This window comes from Anthonomus grandis, chromosome 18 (genome assembly GCF_022605725.1).
Source record: "Anthonomus grandis grandis chromosome 18, icAntGran1.3, whole genome shotgun sequence".
Lineage (NCBI taxonomy): Eukaryota > Metazoa > Arthropoda > Insecta > Coleoptera > Curculionidae > Anthonomus > Anthonomus grandis.
The window spans coordinates 12,873,090-12,890,750 of record NC_065563.1 but is presented as its reverse complement, the minus strand read 5'-3'; the positions used below and the strand labels follow the sequence as shown (position 1 = coordinate 12,890,750).

Genomic DNA, 17,661 nt, shown 5'->3' with positions numbered 1-17,661 from the left:
ATTAATAAGTTTACTTCATTGAATCTACTACTCTAGTTGCCAGACCCATACAAACATGGCGACTTTAACATAACCTCAAAGAGTCCTCCCTCCCCCACCAAGGTGTAAAATAAAACTAACCAAACCTTATTTAATGTTTATTTTTTTACTGTTTTCTTATTCTTCAGTGCTGGCAGTAAATCGGGACAATTCGCCCTTTTATGCCCCGACCGTTGACAATTTAAACACGCCTGAAACAATATTAATTTACTTAAAAAAAACCCAAACAAACAATTTTCGTCGATATACTACTCACCCCATTAAACTCGAGGACGAGCCCGCACTGATGCCGCACCTGCGCACACCTTTGACAATTATGACAGTGTTGCCAGCTCGGTTTGACACATCTGTCACATTGTTTGCAATGCACGTAAGTTTGTCCATTTTTCGAGGTGCATTGTTCGCAAATATGGCAATGTTTATTCTCTTTTGACACCCATTTATCGCATCTTTTACAGAACTTATATTCGCCTTTAGGCAGCTTTACGAGGCTAAAATAAGAGGCGATTCTAAGACCCTGTTCACCCTCTTTTCCTACACTCATACCTCGGAAGAACATTCGTGAATATTCTAACAGGTGACCCATTTTTCCTGCCCTTGGGGCCCCCTTGAAACAGCGGGTGGTTGTCATAATTTACTTTGTAGTCAAGCATATTGAATTCGGGCAGATAATTGAGGATCTGTGGTTCCATAAAATATGGAAATATCCAGAATATCGGCAATGTTTCTTCGGTCTTATTAGTGCCCATATAAAGTTTATTTATTACGGAAAGAGTGTAGGCAAGTGGTTCGATCCTGCCCCCAAACGGTGGGTCTGTTATAAGAACAGTTCTTTCACCCCTAAACGTATTAAATTTAGATCTTTTCCTCTACTTAAGTATATAAAATTCTTACCGAGTATTTCTTAAAAAATCCTCGAAAACACCCTGAGCCTCATCAAAAAAGAAATGATTATTGAAAGAATTGTACCAACAAAACTCCATGGGGCCAAAAAAGCTATGAAATCTATCGTCTAAGTCCAGTAAGATACTCTGCATGTCATGCCCGACATTAGACTGGATATATTCATGTATCCTCGGGGTGCCCACACAAATCACATACTGGTAACCCAACCTCCGGAAAGTTTCCACAATAAATTCAACTGAAGTTTTAGAAAACAGATATTGGGCCTCCTTTTTAGTCTCGTCCAAAGGTTTTAACATCTCCGAAGGATGCTCTAGTTGATAATCAGTTAAACCGATAATAGCCGAATGATTTTCATGCCTTTTATCCTGACAAGCATTAAATAACAGCTTACAATCGTGACAGAACCCTCTGTTACTTCTTCCCAATGATTTAATCTGCAACAGTGGAACACACTTCAAAAACTGTCAACTTGCAGCATATTCAAATAAATCCCAGTAAAAAAACTCCATCTCATCGATGTTTCTAAACATGTCAGTATTCAGAAGCCCCGAAAACAAGCAAATAAGCAAAAAAGAGGCCCCGAAAGAATTGAAAAGTGAACTGCTAGGGAAACTCGTTGAAAAATCTTTTGCGGCAGTTAAGATCATGCCGGCAAATCAACAATTACTACTCGGTGCCACCACAGGATGGATTTTGGGGCTGTTTGCCATGAAAATCGGTAGAAGTTTGGCCTTGGCGGTGGGAGGGGGCCTCATACTGTTGCAAATAGCTTCAGAAAGAGAATATATAACAATCAATTGGAATAAAATTAATGGTGGAATTGAACCGGTTAAAAATGATGCACCATCGAGGGTTCAAAGCATTTTAAGTAGGAGACAGTCGAAAGACGTTAACGGACTGCAAGTGGTGCCGTATTGGATTAAAAAAATCATGGAGTTCGCTAGACAAAACGTTAACTTATCCATGGGGATCTTGGGGGGGTTCTTTATAGGGCTAGCAACATGTTAGATAAGCCAAAATAAACATTCACACTAAGCCGCTGTGTTATGATTGACTTACCTTATTTAACAACACGTACACTTTCTTATGATTAATGCCCTTAAGGAACTTTTTTTGTTCAACTTTCCTCGCCTCTAGTTTTTCAGTAGACTGTAAATTTGAGGATTTATCGGCCCACTGGAAGAAGCCACAATGTTTTCTGTCCCTATAGGCGGAACAGGCGAAGAATCGTTTCACTTCTTCAGTGTTGTTTTTGGAAAATAACAAAGTGGGGCCATGGGGACACACTGGATGCGACTTGGGGTCCTCTACGATCACTTTTATACTATAGTTCTTGTCGATATCATTTGAAGATCTTTTCATTGTTATAAAAAAGGCTTTTTTAGGTTCAAAACATGTACCCACTTCTCTTAAAAAATTAAATATGTGAGGTTAAGTCTCTTAACCTCAAATGTCATGTCAAATGCAATCAGCTGATTTGACTTGTTGTCATAACCTCACTTTTTTGCATGTTTTGAAAGCATAAATACAACAAAATGTTAATATTTTAAAAGTGCACGGAAAACAGACCAAGGATTTTCCTCTTTTTCTCCATTTTCCTCTTTGTGTTCTGTGTAAAAGTGTTCAGATGATCCAAAACGTCCTGAAAACAACATCTAAATACCCCAAGCCGTTAGGTCCTTAAGTGTGTTTTTACCTCACTATTTTTTCAAAGAAGGTAAAGAAAAGAATAAGAACTAACAATCAATTGAGATCTGATCCAAAAATCAGTGTTGGGACCATTACTGTACTCACTGTATGTTCTGAGTTTACGGGTAGCAGGGTTAGACCCCCAATATTATACATTTGCTGACGATACTGTATTATTGTATTCGGATAATGATTGTGATAGATTGGTTAATAGGGTAAATGATGATCTAACTAAATATAGTCAATGGTTACTACAAAATAATCTTAAAATAAATTTGGACAAAACCAAATATATCCTATTTAAACAGAAAAATAAGACAATAAATCAAGTTAGAATATGTCTAAATGGTGCGACTTTAGAAAATGTAAATAATATAAAATATTTGGGACTTACACTGGATGAGAATCTTAATTGGAACGCTCATGTTGACTACTTAAAAAGTAAGATAATTCCCTTTACAGGAGCATTTTATAAATGTAAGCACTTCTTAAGTAACGCAGCTAAATATAAAATATATAATGCTTACTTTCTTTCAAACTTGCGGTACCTAATTCCAGTGTGGGGAACCTGTTGTAAGTACAATTTTCAAAGAGTTGAAATTTTGCAGAGTAAAGTACTCAAGATTTTATTTAATGTTGATAATTTTATGCATGCGGGGGACATATTTGAAATATTGAAAATCCACTCAATTAGTCACATACTTAAAATAGAACAAGCAAAATTAATATTTAAAATAATTAATAAGCTACAAAAATCAAATTACACTATTGTTTATTCTAGTGAAATACATGCACATAATCTAAGAAACAACAATATTCGACTAAGTAGTGCTAGAACAAACATTGCCCTTAGAAACCCAATCAACGCAGCGACACAAACCTATAATGATCTGTCTTATGAAATAAAACAAGAAGTTTCTTATTATAAATTTATTAGAATGGTTAAGCAATCCCTACACTATTAACAAAGTTACTAATATGTAATTCTATGGCCACATTGTTACAATAACATATTTCTTTTAAATGTAACTTCGGTACCAATGCTAATATAAGCATTGCTTAGAAGTTTATTCATATATTGGACTTGTGTGTTTATTAAGTTTATGTATTAAGAAAAAAAAAATGTAAAAAAAAAAATCAATTTTGTAACCAGATAATTGCTTTAATATATGAAGTGTTTTCAAAACAAAATTAAAATAAAATTAATGGTGGAATTGAACCGGTTAAAAATGATGCACCATCGAGGGTTCAAAGCATTTTAAGTAGGAGACAGTCGAAAGACGTTAACAGACTGCATGTGGTGCCATATTGGATTAAAAAAATCATGGAGTTTGCCAGGCAGAACGTTAACTTATCTATGGGGATCTTGGGGGGGTTCTTTATAGGGCTAGCAACATGTTAGATAAGCCAAAATAAACATTCACACTAAGCCACTGTGTTATAATTGACCTACCTTATTTAACAACACGTACGCTTTCCTATGATTAATGCCCTTAAGGAACTTTTTTTGTTCAACTTTCCTCGCCTCTAATTTTTCAGTAGACTGTAAGTTTGAGGATTTATCGGCCCACTGGAAGAAGCCACAATGTTTCCTGTCCCTATAGGCGGAGCAGGCAAAGAATCGTTTCACTTCTTCAGTGTTGTTTTTGGAAAATAGCAAAGTGGGGCCATGGGGACACACTGGATGCGACTTGGGGTCCTCTACGATCACTTTTATACTGTAGCTCTTGTCGATAGCATTTGAAGATCTTTTCATTGTATATGTTTGTTAGAAAAATGGCTTTTTTAGGTTCAAAACATGTACCTACTTCTCTTAAAAAATTAAATATGTGATGAGTGAGGTTAAGTCTCCTAACCTCAAATGTCACGTCAATCAGCTGATTTGACTTGTTGTCATAACCTCAGTTTTTTGCATGTTTTGAAAGCATAAATACAACAAAATGTTAATATTTTAAAAGTGCACAGAAAACAGACCAAGGATTTTCCACTTTTTCTCCATTTTCCTCTATGTGTAATGTGTAAAAGTGTTCAGATGATCCAAAACGTCCTGAAAACAACATCTAAATACCCCAAGCCGTTAGGTCCTTAAGTGTGTTTTTACCTCACTATTTTTTCAAAGAAGAGAATATATAACAATCAATTGGAATAAAATTAATGGTGGAATTGAACCGGTTAAAAATGATGCACCATCGAGGGTTCAAAGCATTTTAAGTAGGAGACAGTCGAAAGACAGTAACGGACTGCATGTGGTGCCATATTGGATTAAAAAAATCATGGAGTTCGCTAGACAAAACGTTAACTTATCCATGGGGATCTTGGGAGGGTTCTTTATAGGGCTAGCAACATGTTAGATAAGCCAAAATAAACATTCACACTAAGCCGCTGTGTTATAATTGACCTACCTTATTTAACAACACATAGGCTTTTCTATGATTAATGCCCTTAAGGAACTTTTTTTGTTCAACTTTCCTCGCCTCTAGTTTTTCAGTAGACTGTAAATTTGAGGATTTATCGGCCCACTGGAAGAAGCCACAATGTTTTCTGTCCCTATAGGCGGAACAGGCAAAGAATCGCTTCACTTCTTCAGTGTTGTTTTTGGAAAATAACAAAGTGGGGCCATGGGGACACACTGGATGCGACTTGGGGTCCTCTACGATCACTTTTATACTGTAGCTCTTGTCGATATCATTTGAAGATCTTTTCATTGTTATAAAAAAGGCTTTTTTAGGTTCAAAACATGTACCCACTTCTCTTAAAAAATTAAATATGTGAGGTTAAGTGTCCTAACCTCAAATGTCACGTCAATCACCTGATTTGACTTGTTGTCATAACCTCACTTTTTTGCATGTTTTGAAAGCATATAATACAACAAAGTGTTAATATTTTAAAAGTGCACAGAAAACAGACCAAGGATTTTTCTCTTTTTCTCCATTTTCCTCTTTGTGTTCTGTGTAAAAGTGTTCAGATGATCCAAAACGTCCTGAAAACAACATCTAAATACCCCAAGCCGTTAGGTCCTTAAGTGTGTTTTTACCTCACTATTTTTTCAAAGAAGAGAATATATAACAATCAATTGGAATAAAATTAATGGTGGAATTGAACCGGTTAAAAATGATGCACCATCGAGGGTTCAAAGCATTTTAAGTAGGAGACAGTCGAAAGACGTTAACGGACTGCATGTGGTGCCGTATTGGATTAAAAAAATCATGGAGTTCGCTAGACAAAACGTTAACTTATCCATGGGGATCTTGGGGGGGTTCTTTATAGGGCTAGCAACATGTTAGATAAGCCAAAATAAACATTCACACTAAGCCGCTGTGTTATAATTGACCTACCTTATTTAACAACACGTACGCTTTCCTATGATTAATGCCCTTAAGGAACTTTTTTTGTTCAACTTTCCTCGCCTCTAGTTTTTCAGTAGACTGTAAATTTGAGGATTTATCGGCCCATTGGAAGAAGCCACAATGTTTCCTATCCCTATAGGCGGAGCAGGCGAAGAATCGCTTCACTTCTTCAGTGTTGTTTTTGGAAAATAACAAAGTGGGGCCATGGGGACACACTGGATGCGACTTGGGGTCCTCTACGATCACTTTTATACTGTATTTCTTGTCAATATCATTTGAAGATCTTTTCATTGTTATAAAAAAGGCTTTTTTAGGTTCAAAACATGTACCCACTTTGTTCTTGTTCTTATTGATGGCTTTGCTGCAAGGCAATTGCCAGCTCGATTTGTGTGGGGTCCCTTGTCGTCTGGCTCGGAACCATTAAGGGATCTCCCGACTTATCTCAGACTATAAGCCTTGTTCTTTGTATCTTATATAGAAAACAAGAAGAAAAATATATTGATATTCTATGATCAATAAACGTTTCAAATAAAAGCTAAAATGGAGGGCATTAATAGAACAACAAAGGCAAGAGAGGAAACATAAATATCACTAATACAACTAAGGATTCAGGAATATGCAGGAAATAAGCAGGTTGAGCTTTAAAGTTTGATTTTATTTTTATTTAGGAAATGCATGATTGTTTCTATAGTTTCGCTATTTGACACATTAAGTATATCATGAATGGATAATGGTGATAATTTCATTCTTTGAACAAAAATTTTATACATGTCCATGTTGTCTATAGAATTTAATGGACATTCAAATAAGATGTGATTTAAGTCATCATACCTTCCACAGTCACATAAAGGATCATCTTTGATATTTATTTTAAATAGATGTGAGTTAGTAAGACAATGACCAGTTCGCATTCTGATAATGGTGGTGATGTGTCTTCTATCTACATATTTAATATTGGCAAACCATCTTTTGTAGGGGAAGTCAAATTGAATTTTACTATAATTGTAATGTTTAGTCTCAACTAAATATTTCCATTTGTTTGAAAAGTTATTTTTTATTTTATTTTTGAGTACCTTAAGAATATCATTTATGTCAATGAGCATTTTTCTGGGGACATTTAGGTTGGATCCAATCTTCGCCAAAGTATCCGCTTCTGAATTTCCCAGTATATTTTCATGACCCGGTATCCAGGCAAGCTGGATGTCAAAGCCCTTTTCATTGGTTGTACTAATTAGTTGCTTTGTTATGATAATCCAGCGATCTATCCTTGCAGATAAAAGATTACTTCTAAGTTTTGTAACTGCGCTCAATGAATCCGAAAAGATGATAGCTTTCTTTATTTGTTTTTCTATTGCAGTTTTTACCGCATCATAAATTGCAATAATTTCCGCTTTATAGATGTTGAGACAGTCTGGTAACCTTGATGAGAATTTATAATTTGAACTGGGAATGGATATTCCGAACCCTACCCTGTTACCCTGTTTAGAGGCGTCGGAAAAAATAAAAGTATATCCTTTCTCTTTAAACTTGTTTGATCTTTCAATGAATTTTTGGCTTGTTGAAATGTCGCCTTTTCTTATGTTAAGGTTAATTAATTTTAAGGGTGTAGTCAATATTTTAAAGTTGCATTCGTAACATGGGAAGGTTGCTCCTCTACTGATTAATTTAATATATGGTCGAAACTCCTGAAGTGCCAAAATTAAATAGGGAGTTTTATCCCGTTGCCAGAATTCCGGTCTATGTATTAGCTTCATTCTGGTATTATTTAAAAGCTGTGTGATGGGGTGATTTGTAATAGTTACGAACTTCGATATCAGTTTCATAGCTAAAAGTTTTCTTCTGTGTTCCAAGTCTATCATGGATGCCTCTGCTAATAGTGCTGCTCTGGGGGTGGATTTCATGCATCCCAAACATATTCGCAAACCCTCAAAGAATACAACATCTAACATGTTAAGTATCGTCCCGTTACAGGGTTTAATAAATGTGGATCCAAAATCTAGGTGAGATCTAACTAATGCAAAAAAGATTACTAAAAGAGTGGTTGGATCTGCACCCCACCATACTCTACATAATGCCCTTAAAACACTGAGTGATTTTTTGGCTTTGTTGACTATGTTTTCTATATGTATCTTCCATTTCAGGTTGTTCTGTATCCACATGCCCAAATATTTTACTCGGTGTTTAAAGGGGATAACAACATTGTTGATAACAATTGGTGGAGGGTTAATATTGTTCTTTCCCCTAGTAAACCACATTGCTTCGCATTTATTAATTGAAAGCACTAAGCTATTTTCGTTTAAAAATGTATTTATCTTTTTAATAGCATGAGTAATTTTATCAACCATAATGGACACATTTTTTCCTTTTACCATAATGACCAAATCGTCAGCATATCCTGTCAACTCAACATCCTCCAGATCTAAAAGAAACACTTCTCTAATATAGATGTTGAACAAGATCGTACTTAAAGGGGATCCTTGTGGTAATCCTGTTGTAGTTAATATTGGTCCCAAAAATGACCCATCATTGCCCCTACAATATAGAAGTCTATTTTTGAGTAGAGTAAAAATGGTATATGCCAGATAATTGGGAGTATTTAACATTCGCAATTTATTATATAGTTTATAGATGTTAACATTATCATAGGCTGCTTTAATATCCAAGAAAACTGCTAAGGCCGATTCTGAATATTGAAAAGCATTAAAAACATAAGATGTTAAAAAAGCTATGTTGTCATAAATTCCCTTCCCCTTTCGAAATCCAGTTTGTTTATTAGTAAATTCTACTCTATGTTCTAACATCCAATCTAGGCGAGTTTTGATCATGATTTCCATGATTTTAGACCCACATGATGCTAGAGTAATTGGCCTATAATTTTCGGGTCGTTTAGGGTCTTTATTAGGTTTAAGGAAGAAAATGATGTGAAATTGTTTCCATGAATCTGGTAAAGGTTCTCCCTGTAAAATTTTATTGTATATGTTAAGGAGGATTTGTTTAGCTTTAAAAGATAACTTAGAAAACATTTCATATGAAAGGTTATCCATGCCTGGTGCAGACGATTTTTTATTTTTCAGTGCATAATGTAGTTCGGTTAGGGTAAAGAAGGAAATGGTTTCCTTTTGATTTGGGGGCATTAATTGAAAATTGGGGTCAATATTTATAACCGACATATTTCTGAGAATAGATTTCTTGAGATTATCTGGAATATTTATTTTGAATTTATTTGTTTTATAGTTATTATTGAAATTTCTTATTTTATTCCAGACATATTTAATTTTCGAGGTTCTATTTAGGGTTCCACAGAATGTTTTAAATTTTTCTCTTTTTTTGATTTTTAGTTTTTTCCTAGTTTGAGCGATGATTTTTTTTGCCTTAATATAGTTTTCAATTGTTGGAAGTTGGTTAAATGTCAAAATTGCGTTTTTCCTTTCTTCAACCCAGCATGAACATTCCCTATCCCACCAGGGGTTCCCTCTCCTAATGATTGAGCCAATTTGCTTCACTGGAATGACCTGGTCTGCTACTACATTGATGATGTCAATTAATTCATCATATTTTAGATTATAGCTTGAATTACTTATAGATAACACAATCTTGTCATGGTATGCATCCCAGTCGGCTTTATGAAAATTCCTAGCATTAAATGACTTTACAATATAATTGTGAGTAAAATTGTTATTGTCATTATTGACTATAAGGCAGGTAGGGAAATGATCACTATTACCACAATCCATGGTGGTATACCAATTGGCCTGTAACGCTAAATTTGCACTGATCATTGTTAAATCAACAGCACTTGATAAATCTTCTGCTAATTGAAAACGAGTCCTAGAACCATCATTCATGATCACTAGTTCATTCTCGAATATAAAATCATTTATTATGTTTCCACCTTTATTGGGAGTACAGTTATCCCATAAGGGGTGATGAGAATTTAGATCTCCCATAATGATGGTATTTTTTGGATTATTATTTATGAGTTTTTTCAAAATGTCTGAATTTAAGTTGATATGTGAGTTACAATATATATTAGTCAACTGGACATTACTTATTTCCACTATGATATATTGAATATAATCTGATGAATAGGTTTCAATAGTTTTAAAAATTATATTTTTCTTAATGCAAGTTGCTACACCTCCATAGCCATCATGTCTATCCTGTCTTATTATGTTATATGATTTTAAATTGAAATGATGTTCTGATTTTAGCCAGGTTTCATTTAAGAGCAGAATGTCAGGATTCTCTTTAAAAATTAAATTCAGTAAATTTTCCCTATTGGACTTAATACTTCTCAGGTTCCATTGAATAATTTTTAGAGTAGAGTTGATGAGGTGTTTGTTGGAGTTTTTTATTATCATTATTTAATAATTCGAATCTGAGTGTGAGTCGGAGCCTAAGTCCATGTGATTTTCATAATTTGGATTAAAAAGAATGTCTTTAATAGTTTTTTTATTTTTTTCTGACATATTTAAAATAGTATGTATGATGTTTTCAATATTTTCAGGGTATGTAGAAGTATGCGATTCAAATTTACTTTGATTGTGAAGTGCACTAGTGCTAGGCATTGGTGAGTTTGTCATGGCTTGCGTATAAACTGTCATATTTTGTTTTTGTGATTTATCCTCTTTTTGGGGTCTTGAGTTGGGAAAAATCAGATTTTCTTCATGAGCTTTTTTGTCATATCCTTTATGCATTATTCTCTTTTTTTTAGAATTTTCAGTTAATACTTGTTGGAAAGAACGTTTAATTGGGTCCGATTTGTAATGTTCAGTTCGTCTTTGTGAGGGGGTTATCAAATTATCTTGGGAATTACCTTTATTTTTATTATTATTTTTTATATTGGGAAAGTCATTTGGACGATAGATAAATTCATCTCTCGGAATGTATGTTTTTTTAATACTTTCACTTGCGTCATAGAAAGTTATATTCTCATATGCCATTAATTCTTTAATATTTTTTTGTCGCATATACTCCGGGCATTTTTTATCTGTTGATTTATGATTGTCTTTACAATATAAACATTGTGTATTGCAGGTAGAATGTTCTTCTTCACTATTTTCATTTGTTTCTTTCGCACAATTAAAGCATCTTTCTTTACCCTTGCAATTATTGCGGGTATGTCCAAAACGCAGACATCGAAAACATTGTGTAACTGGTGAAATATAAATGGAAATTGGTCTTTCTAGTCGATAAAAGGTTATTGATTTAGGTAAATACACACCCTTAAATGTAAAAAGTACAGTTCCTGTGGGTTCATAATTTGTTTCGCCATTTTTAATAATTTTACGATTGAGCCTCTTGGCGTCTAATATTTCCACATGACTATTGGTTTTACAACATTTTAGTAGTTCATCCTCACCTATTTCGAGGTCAATTTGTCTTACTAACCCTTTACATGATACAAAGTTAAAAGGTATGAATATTTTATAGCCTTTGTCTAATAGAGTTTTATTTTTCATAAAGTTGTTGGCTGCTTGAAAATTTATAAATTCAACTGAAATCCTATTCAGACCTTTGTTTTTAATACTTTTTAAATCAGTAAGATTTAAGTTAAATATGTCCCTAGCAATCTTAATATTATTGTATCTGCCAACATTGAAACCTAGTTTTTCAGTAGATTCTAAATAAACTATAAATGGTCCAAGATCCTGTTTTGAATAAAAGACCGGTTTTTTGTCAGAAATGCTGAAATTATTTACATTGCTAGTCTGATTATCTGTAGGTATGAGCAGCGTATTTTGGGGGGGGCCGCCCCCCCCATTTTCATTCATTGTTTTAAAGCAGAGAAACTATTAATACAAGCATGCACTAAACTATATATAAAGATGAGAATTGTAAAAAATGAGAGCTGAAGCAAAAATTCGTTTAACAAAAGATTTGCACCTCGAAGTAAGCTCAACTCACCTTTTTGAGACGCCAACACTACACTAAAGATTAGTAGGAAAAACCAAGACACAGCCTCCACGAAAGCCAATCGTCGAATGTGTACCCACTTTTCTTAAAAAATTAAATATGTGAGGTTAAGCTCCTTAACCTCAAATGTCACGTCAATCAGCTGATTTGACTTGTTGTCATAACCTCACTTTTTTGCATGTTTTGAAAACGCATAAAACAATAAAATGTTGATATTTTAAAAGTGTTCAGATGATCCAAAACGTCCTGAAAACACCATTTAAATACCCTAAGCCGCCCCATTCCGTTAGGTCCTTAAGTTTGTTTTTACCTCACTATTTTTTCAAAGAAGGTAACCTAAAAAGCCTCCTTTATTTGCTCCTTATACTGCATTTAGAAGTGTTTCAGATATGGAAGGGAGCAGTAAACCAGTGCAAGAAATCACTGAGGGACAAGCGAAAGTCCAAACTAGCGGCAGCGTGTTTTACAATCCCGTTCAGGAGTTCAACAGGGACCTCAGGTAAGTTTTGTGGTCAGCATAAGGTCGAAAATAACCATGGATTTTTAGTCTCAGTGTCATATCAACTTATGCCAAAAACTTACTGAAAAATAATGAGGACTTTGAGTCGGCTGGTACTCCTTATGCTAACGGAATAACCATTTTAGAAGCCTTATCGGCAACGGGCTTGAGAAGTATCAGATACGCTAAAGAAATACCGGGAGTTAAACATATTGTGGCCAATGATATTTCGGCAAAGGCTGTAGAAGATATTCGGAACAATATCGCCTTGAATAATGTTCAAAATGTTGTTAGGGCAAACTTAGGTGACGCAAAGTAAGTTAGGCATGTCTGCCCTTAATAGTTTCTTGATACATTTGGGTTTTTTTTTAAGCATGTTAATGTACCAGCACAAAAAAGACCATCAATTCGATGTGGTTGACTTGGACCCTTACGGGTGCCCCTCAATCTTTTTAGACTCGGCAGTTCAATCAGTTAAAAATGGGGGGCTACTGCTAGTAACCGCCACGGATATGGCCGTTTTGGCAGGCAACTGCCCTGAGACTTGTTATTCCAAATATGGGGCTATATCGTTAAGAATGAAATGCTGTCACGAGATGGCACTTAGAATACTACTGCAATGCATCGAGGCACACGCCAACAGATATGGCAGATACATTGAGCCAGTTCTGTCTCTGTCAGCTGATTTTTATATAAGGGTTTTTGTTAGGGTTTACAGTGGGGCACAAAAATGTAAATTCACCATAAGGTTTGTGATGGCGCAAGCAGCTTAAGGTTGAGGTTATGTGATTTGATTTTTTATTTTAGTAAATTATCACATGTCTATCACTGTACAGGGTGTGACAGTTTCGTTTTACAGCCCCTAGGGATCACTAAGCAAAACGAGAAGAATAACCAACTAGTGAAGTTTTGTTTACCGGCAGGGCCCCCCGTGGGGAGTAAATGTGAACATTGCGGTGGATCTTACCATGTGAGTTTTAAGGTTTTTTTTTTGTGTATTTTGTCAAACTTCTCTTGCTAGATCGGGGGTCCCATATGGTCAGCCCCCCTGCACCAGCCCGAATTTGTTAAAGAGGTCCTTAATTCGGTTTCTCCCGCCCTAAACACTTTTAAAAGAATCCAGGGAGTGTTGAGTATGATTCTCGAGGAACTTAGCGATGTGCCCTTGTATTATACTCTGGAGAGGTTAGCCGGAACTATTAGGGTGGAGACGCCATCTATGATGGCCGTTAGGTAAAAACCAAAAATATTATTATTATTATTATTAAATAAGTCCAAAACTGTCGAGACTTTCTTCAAGGATTTTGGGTTTCATTTGTCAATGGAATTTTGAAATTAAGATGTTGACAAATTCGAAAGATTCCAAATTTAATAAACTGGAAAAAATCAATTTTTTAAATTCCCGAACAATTAAAATCTTGATGCTTGAAATTTACAGAATTCCATTAAAAACAATCTTGTCAATCGACACTATTATTTTATTTCAATGTACAGATCTGCCCTGGTAAATGCAGGCTACCGAGTATCCCAAACGCACACGCACAAAACCTCAATAAAAACCGACGCGCCCCCCAAAGTCGTCTGGGACATAATGAGGTGCTGGGAGAAGCTGCACCCCGCCTCAAAGAAACGCCTTCAAGACAACAAAGTGGCCGCCACCATATTGGACCAAAGCCCCGACAGGCAGCACACCTTCGATATCAACCCGAACGCTTATTCAGCGGCTAAAGAAATGGGCCTGCTGAGGTTCCAGGCGAATCCGTTACCTTTTTGGGGCCCTGGGTCCAGAGCGCAAGCCATGTAAGTGGTAATTTTCGAGGTTTGTTTAATGTAATTTTTTTTTTTTTTTAATTTAACTTAGGTTAGGACAAAACACGATGCTTAAAAGCCACAAAAATCAAGGAAAAAGAAAAAGACCTGACGAGGAGCCGCAGGAAGAAACCAAACATGATTGAATAAATTGTATAATTTCTTAAAAGTTATGTTATAAAATTAAATAAATCTTAAGTACAGTGTAACAATTATTTCAAACACTTACATTAAACTCCAAGACACTCAAAGGTTTATTTTGAACTTCACCGATTTTCCTCAATACTTTCTGCAGTAAAGTCGCCTGTACAATCTCGACGGTTCCAGAAGCGTCCACACTCTCCCAATTGTCCTCACTGTCACCATTAAACAGTTGTGAAAACCTTTTGGACACACTGTTCTGCATCGCCTCGTTTTCATACCTCTCCTCGCCAAAACCGCTCCTTTTCGCTGCTTCTCGGGGATTAAGGGTTAAAAGGAACACCTGGTCGGGCTTCGGCAAGCCAATTTCCGGGCCTTTACACCAGTTTAAGTCCATGCCTGGAACTAAACGGATGGACATTAAACTGACAATGATGATCGACTCTTTTTTTTGTACCTCCTTTTGCAGAAGAAAACGCTATGCCAGAATATGAGTACCTGTCAACAATCAAAGTGGTTCCCTCACTTATCAGACTTTTGATTTCCTCGGCTTTTTCCCACCTGTTGGCCGCGAATAGTAAATGTATCGCGTGATCGTCCAAACGGCAATTCTTGTTTTGTAAATATTCGCTGATAAGTTTGCCGATTAACGTGGTACGATCCGGGAAGTTCATTAATTCGGCCTTTATGTTTTGCGCCTTCAGGGACTGCACTAGTTTACGACATTGGGTGGATTTACCCGATCGGTCTACACCTTCGATTACTATTAAGGCTCCTCTTCTTAGGGGCGACATATTTAGGAGAAAATAAATAAAATTTTACAACAAACAGTAAGTAAACATAACCTAACTTTGTAAATTGTAAACATAAACAGGCAGTTGACAATTTGTTAGGTTATGGCATAAATTAGTTTGACGCAAATAGGGGGCACCTCTAATATATTAATCAAAATACGGAATTTTTAGACTACTCTTAACTAAAAATCTATTACTCTTTATATTCCATTCCCAAAATATCCTAATACATCCAATTACTGGCAATAGGGTCACGTAAAAAAAATGAGGTTATAATACGAACCATAACATAACCTAAACCTCACTTTTCGATGCTGTCATTCTATTGACGCCTTGCACTCAGCAGTCTTTTTCACAAAAAAAAAACAGTTAACTCTCATGGTAATGGCGCTGAATTTACAAGTAAAAGTGCACCCGGCGGTCCTGTTTCAAATCGTGGACGCTTACGAAAGACGTAACGCCGACTCGAACCGCGTCATCGGAACCCTTCTGGGTACCTCGGACAAGGGCATCGTGGAGGTTACCAACTGTTTTTGCGTGCCCCACAAAGAATATGACGACCAAGTGGAGGCCGAACTCTCGTACGCCATGGACGTGTACGAGTTAAACAAGCGAGTAAACTCCAACGAGAATATTGTGGGATGGTGGGCCACCGGACACGAAGTGACCAACCATAGCGCCGTAATTCACGACTACTATGCCAGGGAGTGTGTGAATCCCATCCATTTAACCGTCGATACGAGCCTGCAGGGAGGCAGGATGGGCCTTAAAGCTTACGTCTGCGTGAACTTTGGAGTTCCCGGTGGAAAACAAGGGTGCATGTTCACGTCCATCCCGGTCGAAATAACTTGCTACGACCCGGAAGTGTTTGCTTTGCAACTGTGCCAAAAGACCATAAGCAGTACCGGACGGCCCAGAAACGTGAATCCCGCATTGGACCTCGCTCAGGTGGCGGAGGCGGGCAACAAAATGGGCACCTTGCTGGATCAGGTGTTAAGTTATGTGGAGGACGTACTGGCGGACCGGCAGCCGGCCAATAACGAGGTGGGAAGGAGCCTTTTGCATCTGGTTAACTCTGTGCCCCACATGAGCCCCGAACAGTTCTCCGAGATGTTTAATAGCAACGTGAAGGATCTCCTTATGGTGATTGCTCTGTCGCAACTGATTAAGACCCAGTTGCAGCTTAACGAGAAGCTTACATTGTTGACCTCTGTTTAAGATGGAAGTTAATGGGGTGTAATTAAATTTTTATTTTGATGTACTTTGATTTATTTATGACCTCAGATATCGGCTGGTATAATATAATTTGTAATAAACTTTTGTTTGCTTTATTGTTTCTTTATATTGATTTATTACTCGTGCAAAGGCAAGAAAAGTAATTAAATATAGACATGCTTACTTAGGATTAAAAGATGCAGAGTCTATACATAAATATTAGCAAAAAGGAAAATAACATAAAATACACATTATATCAGATTGTTTGAGGTTAAGCACAAGAAGAGCTTCGGATGTAATATACTTAAATTGATCTCGGGAAGTAATTTGACCTATAAGAACACTTTTTTATACTTTTTGGTATTAGATAGATAAAACACATATAATTCTTACTAAGAAAGCCTGAAAAACAGACATACCTACAATATTAAGTTCTATATCTAATTTATAGAACTTACAACGATAGCAACATTTAACAATGACAGAAATTGTCAGTCAAATTACAGAATTTTAGAGACTAGATGCTACTCGAGAATAGACAAAAAGTATTCATCAACACACTGGATGGCAACTGGTTATACAGTTTAATGCCTATATAAATTATTGAGTCCTTTATGTGAGGAATAGGCAAACATAATAATAATAGTAAAATACATTATATTGCACACACCCAGTTTATAGTTGGCAAAGTTTAGCCATAGGGGCCTTTTTTTCACCTAAACTTGTTTGTATTTTTTATCATCAATGGGGTCAGAGCAAGAACATACTAGAACAGTCATAAACTATCCTTCTTCAATAACTGTAGGAAAGACTGAGAAAGAAAATACTAATGGTAATTGATTTATTTGAAAGTGTACCTATGCAACGTTGATTCGGTTTCAGTGGCTTCACCTTTGTTTACCTGCTGTAATGCTAGTATAGGAAAATAGCTGTGATAAAGTGAAAGGGAAATTTTTGGGCTTAGTTGCGGGTTTTGTTGCTCGTCTCTAGTATTATAAATAGTCATAGCTCTACGTTCTGTTTATTTTATTTCATAGATAAACAGTTTATAGAGGTTATAGGTGTTTTATTTGTTCTACAATTACATTTGACAGCTGTCAAACGGAATGACAGCTAACAGAGTGAGTCAAACTTCATACGCGGCTGTCATTTGTCAAACTTCCCAAGCAGGGGCGTACTAAATAAACAGTCAATCCAAATAAACGTCTTGTTGTTTGTCTCTAATATTAGCTCTATGCTCCGTTTATTTGTTCTACAATGACATTTGACAGCTGTCAAACGAAATGACAACTAACAGAGTGCGTCG

General features: G+C 36.0%; 5 protein-coding genes across 23 annotated transcripts in view; 2 read left to right on the top strand and 3 right to left on the bottom strand.

Moving 5' to 3' along the window:
- Positions 1-124: 124 nt before the first annotated feature.
- LOC126746778 (rRNA N6-adenosine-methyltransferase ZCCHC4) lies at positions 125-11,939 on the bottom strand. 6 transcript variants are annotated; one of them, XM_050455155.1, is made up of 7 exons: positions 11,889-11,939; positions 6,130-6,450; positions 4,088-4,247; positions 934-1,379; positions 586-879; positions 296-530; positions 125-230 (listed from the first exon to the last, which is right to left on the bottom strand). In XM_050455155.1, exons 2-7 carry the CDS (start codon positions 6,270-6,272, stop codon positions 138-140), a joined length of 1,371 nt encoding a protein of 456 aa, XP_050311112.1. In that variant the 5' UTR covers positions 6,273-6,450; positions 11,889-11,939; the 3' UTR covers positions 125-137. The 6 variants fall into 6 exon arrangements, with proteins under 6 accessions (XP_050311112.1, XP_050311111.1, XP_050311115.1 ...); XM_050455154.1 differs by lacking the exons at positions 6,130-6,450; positions 11,889-11,939 and adding an exon at positions 5,197-5,947; XM_050455158.1 differs by lacking the exons at positions 4,088-4,247; positions 6,130-6,450; positions 11,889-11,939 and adding exons at positions 2,005-2,440; positions 4,535-4,990.
- Positions 9,685-17,661, bottom strand: part of LOC126746775 (group XIIA secretory phospholipase A2-like) — a 149,905-nt gene continuing 141,928 nt past the window's right edge. For 12 of the 13 annotated variants that reach the window (XM_050455148.1, XM_050455145.1, XM_050455141.1 and 9 more), the window contains one exon: positions 9,685-11,382. In XM_050455148.1, coding sequence (XP_050311105.1) covers positions 10,346-11,382 — 1,037 coding nt within the window. In that variant the 3' untranslated portion in view covers positions 9,685-10,345. The remainder of the gene's footprint in view (positions 11,383-17,661) is intronic. The other variant, XM_050455136.1, reaches the window with a different exon arrangement.
- Positions 12,004-14,406, top strand: LOC126746773 (probable tRNA (guanine(26)-N(2))-dimethyltransferase). Of its 2 annotated transcripts, none has more exons than XM_050455133.1 (8): positions 12,004-12,228; positions 12,285-12,396; positions 12,445-12,711; positions 12,770-13,144; positions 13,204-13,366; positions 13,418-13,629; positions 13,891-14,196; positions 14,258-14,406. In XM_050455133.1, the coding sequence occupies exons 1-8, from the start codon at positions 12,129-12,131 to the stop codon at positions 14,349-14,351; spliced, it is 1,629 nt and encodes a 542-aa protein (XP_050311090.1). In that variant the 5' UTR covers positions 12,004-12,128; the 3' UTR covers positions 14,352-14,406. The 2 variants fall into 2 exon arrangements, with proteins under 2 accessions (XP_050311090.1, XP_050311091.1); XM_050455134.1 differs by having other exon boundaries at positions 12,063-12,228; positions 12,274-12,396.
- Positions 14,348-15,255, bottom strand: LOC126746793 (thymidylate kinase). Its single transcript, XM_050455190.1, has 2 exons — positions 14,804-15,255; positions 14,348-14,751 (listed from the first exon to the last, which is right to left on the bottom strand). Exons 1-2 carry the CDS (start codon positions 15,138-15,140, stop codon positions 14,423-14,425), a joined length of 666 nt encoding a protein of 221 aa, XP_050311147.1. The 5' UTR covers positions 15,141-15,255; the 3' UTR covers positions 14,348-14,422.
- Positions 15,441-16,397, top strand: LOC126746787 (eukaryotic translation initiation factor 3 subunit F-1). Its single transcript, XM_050455183.1, has one exon. The coding sequence runs from the start codon at positions 15,519-15,521 to the stop codon at positions 16,356-16,358; it is 840 nt and encodes a 279-aa protein (XP_050311140.1). The 5' UTR covers positions 15,441-15,518; the 3' UTR covers positions 16,359-16,397.

Coding starts and splice junctions, on each gene's coding strand:
- LOC126746778 (XM_050455155.1), bottom strand. CDS start 6,272: ATGAAAAGATCTTCAAATGATATTGACAAGAAATACAGTATAAAAGTG. Junction 4,248..6,129: donor GAAGTGAAGCGATTCTTCGC/CTGCTCCGCCTA, acceptor ACGATTCTTTGC/CTGCTCCGCCTATAGGGACA. Junction 231..295: donor TCGTCCTCGAGTTTAATGGG/GTGAGTAGTATA, acceptor ATATTGTTTCAG/GCGTGTTTAAATTGTCAACG.
- LOC126746773 (XM_050455133.1), top strand. CDS start 12,129: ATGATCCAAAACGTCCTGAAAACACCATTTAAATACCCTAAGCCGCCC. Junction 12,712..12,769: donor GCAAACTTAGGTGACGCAAA/GTAAGTTAGGCA, acceptor TTTTTTTTTAAG/CATGTTAATGTACCAGCACA. Junction 13,367..13,417: donor ATTGCGGTGGATCTTACCAT/GTGAGTTTTAAG, acceptor TTCTCTTGCTAG/ATCGGGGGTCCCATATGGTC.
- LOC126746793 (XM_050455190.1), bottom strand. CDS start 15,140: ATGTCGCCCCTAAGAAGAGGAGCCTTAATAGTAATCGAAGGTGTAGAC. Junction 14,752..14,803: donor GTTTTCTTCTGCAAAAGGAG/GTACAAAAAAAA, acceptor CCATCCGTTTAG/TTCCAGGCATGGACTTAAAC.
- LOC126746787 (XM_050455183.1), top strand. CDS start 15,519: ATGGTAATGGCGCTGAATTTACAAGTAAAAGTGCACCCGGCGGTCCTG.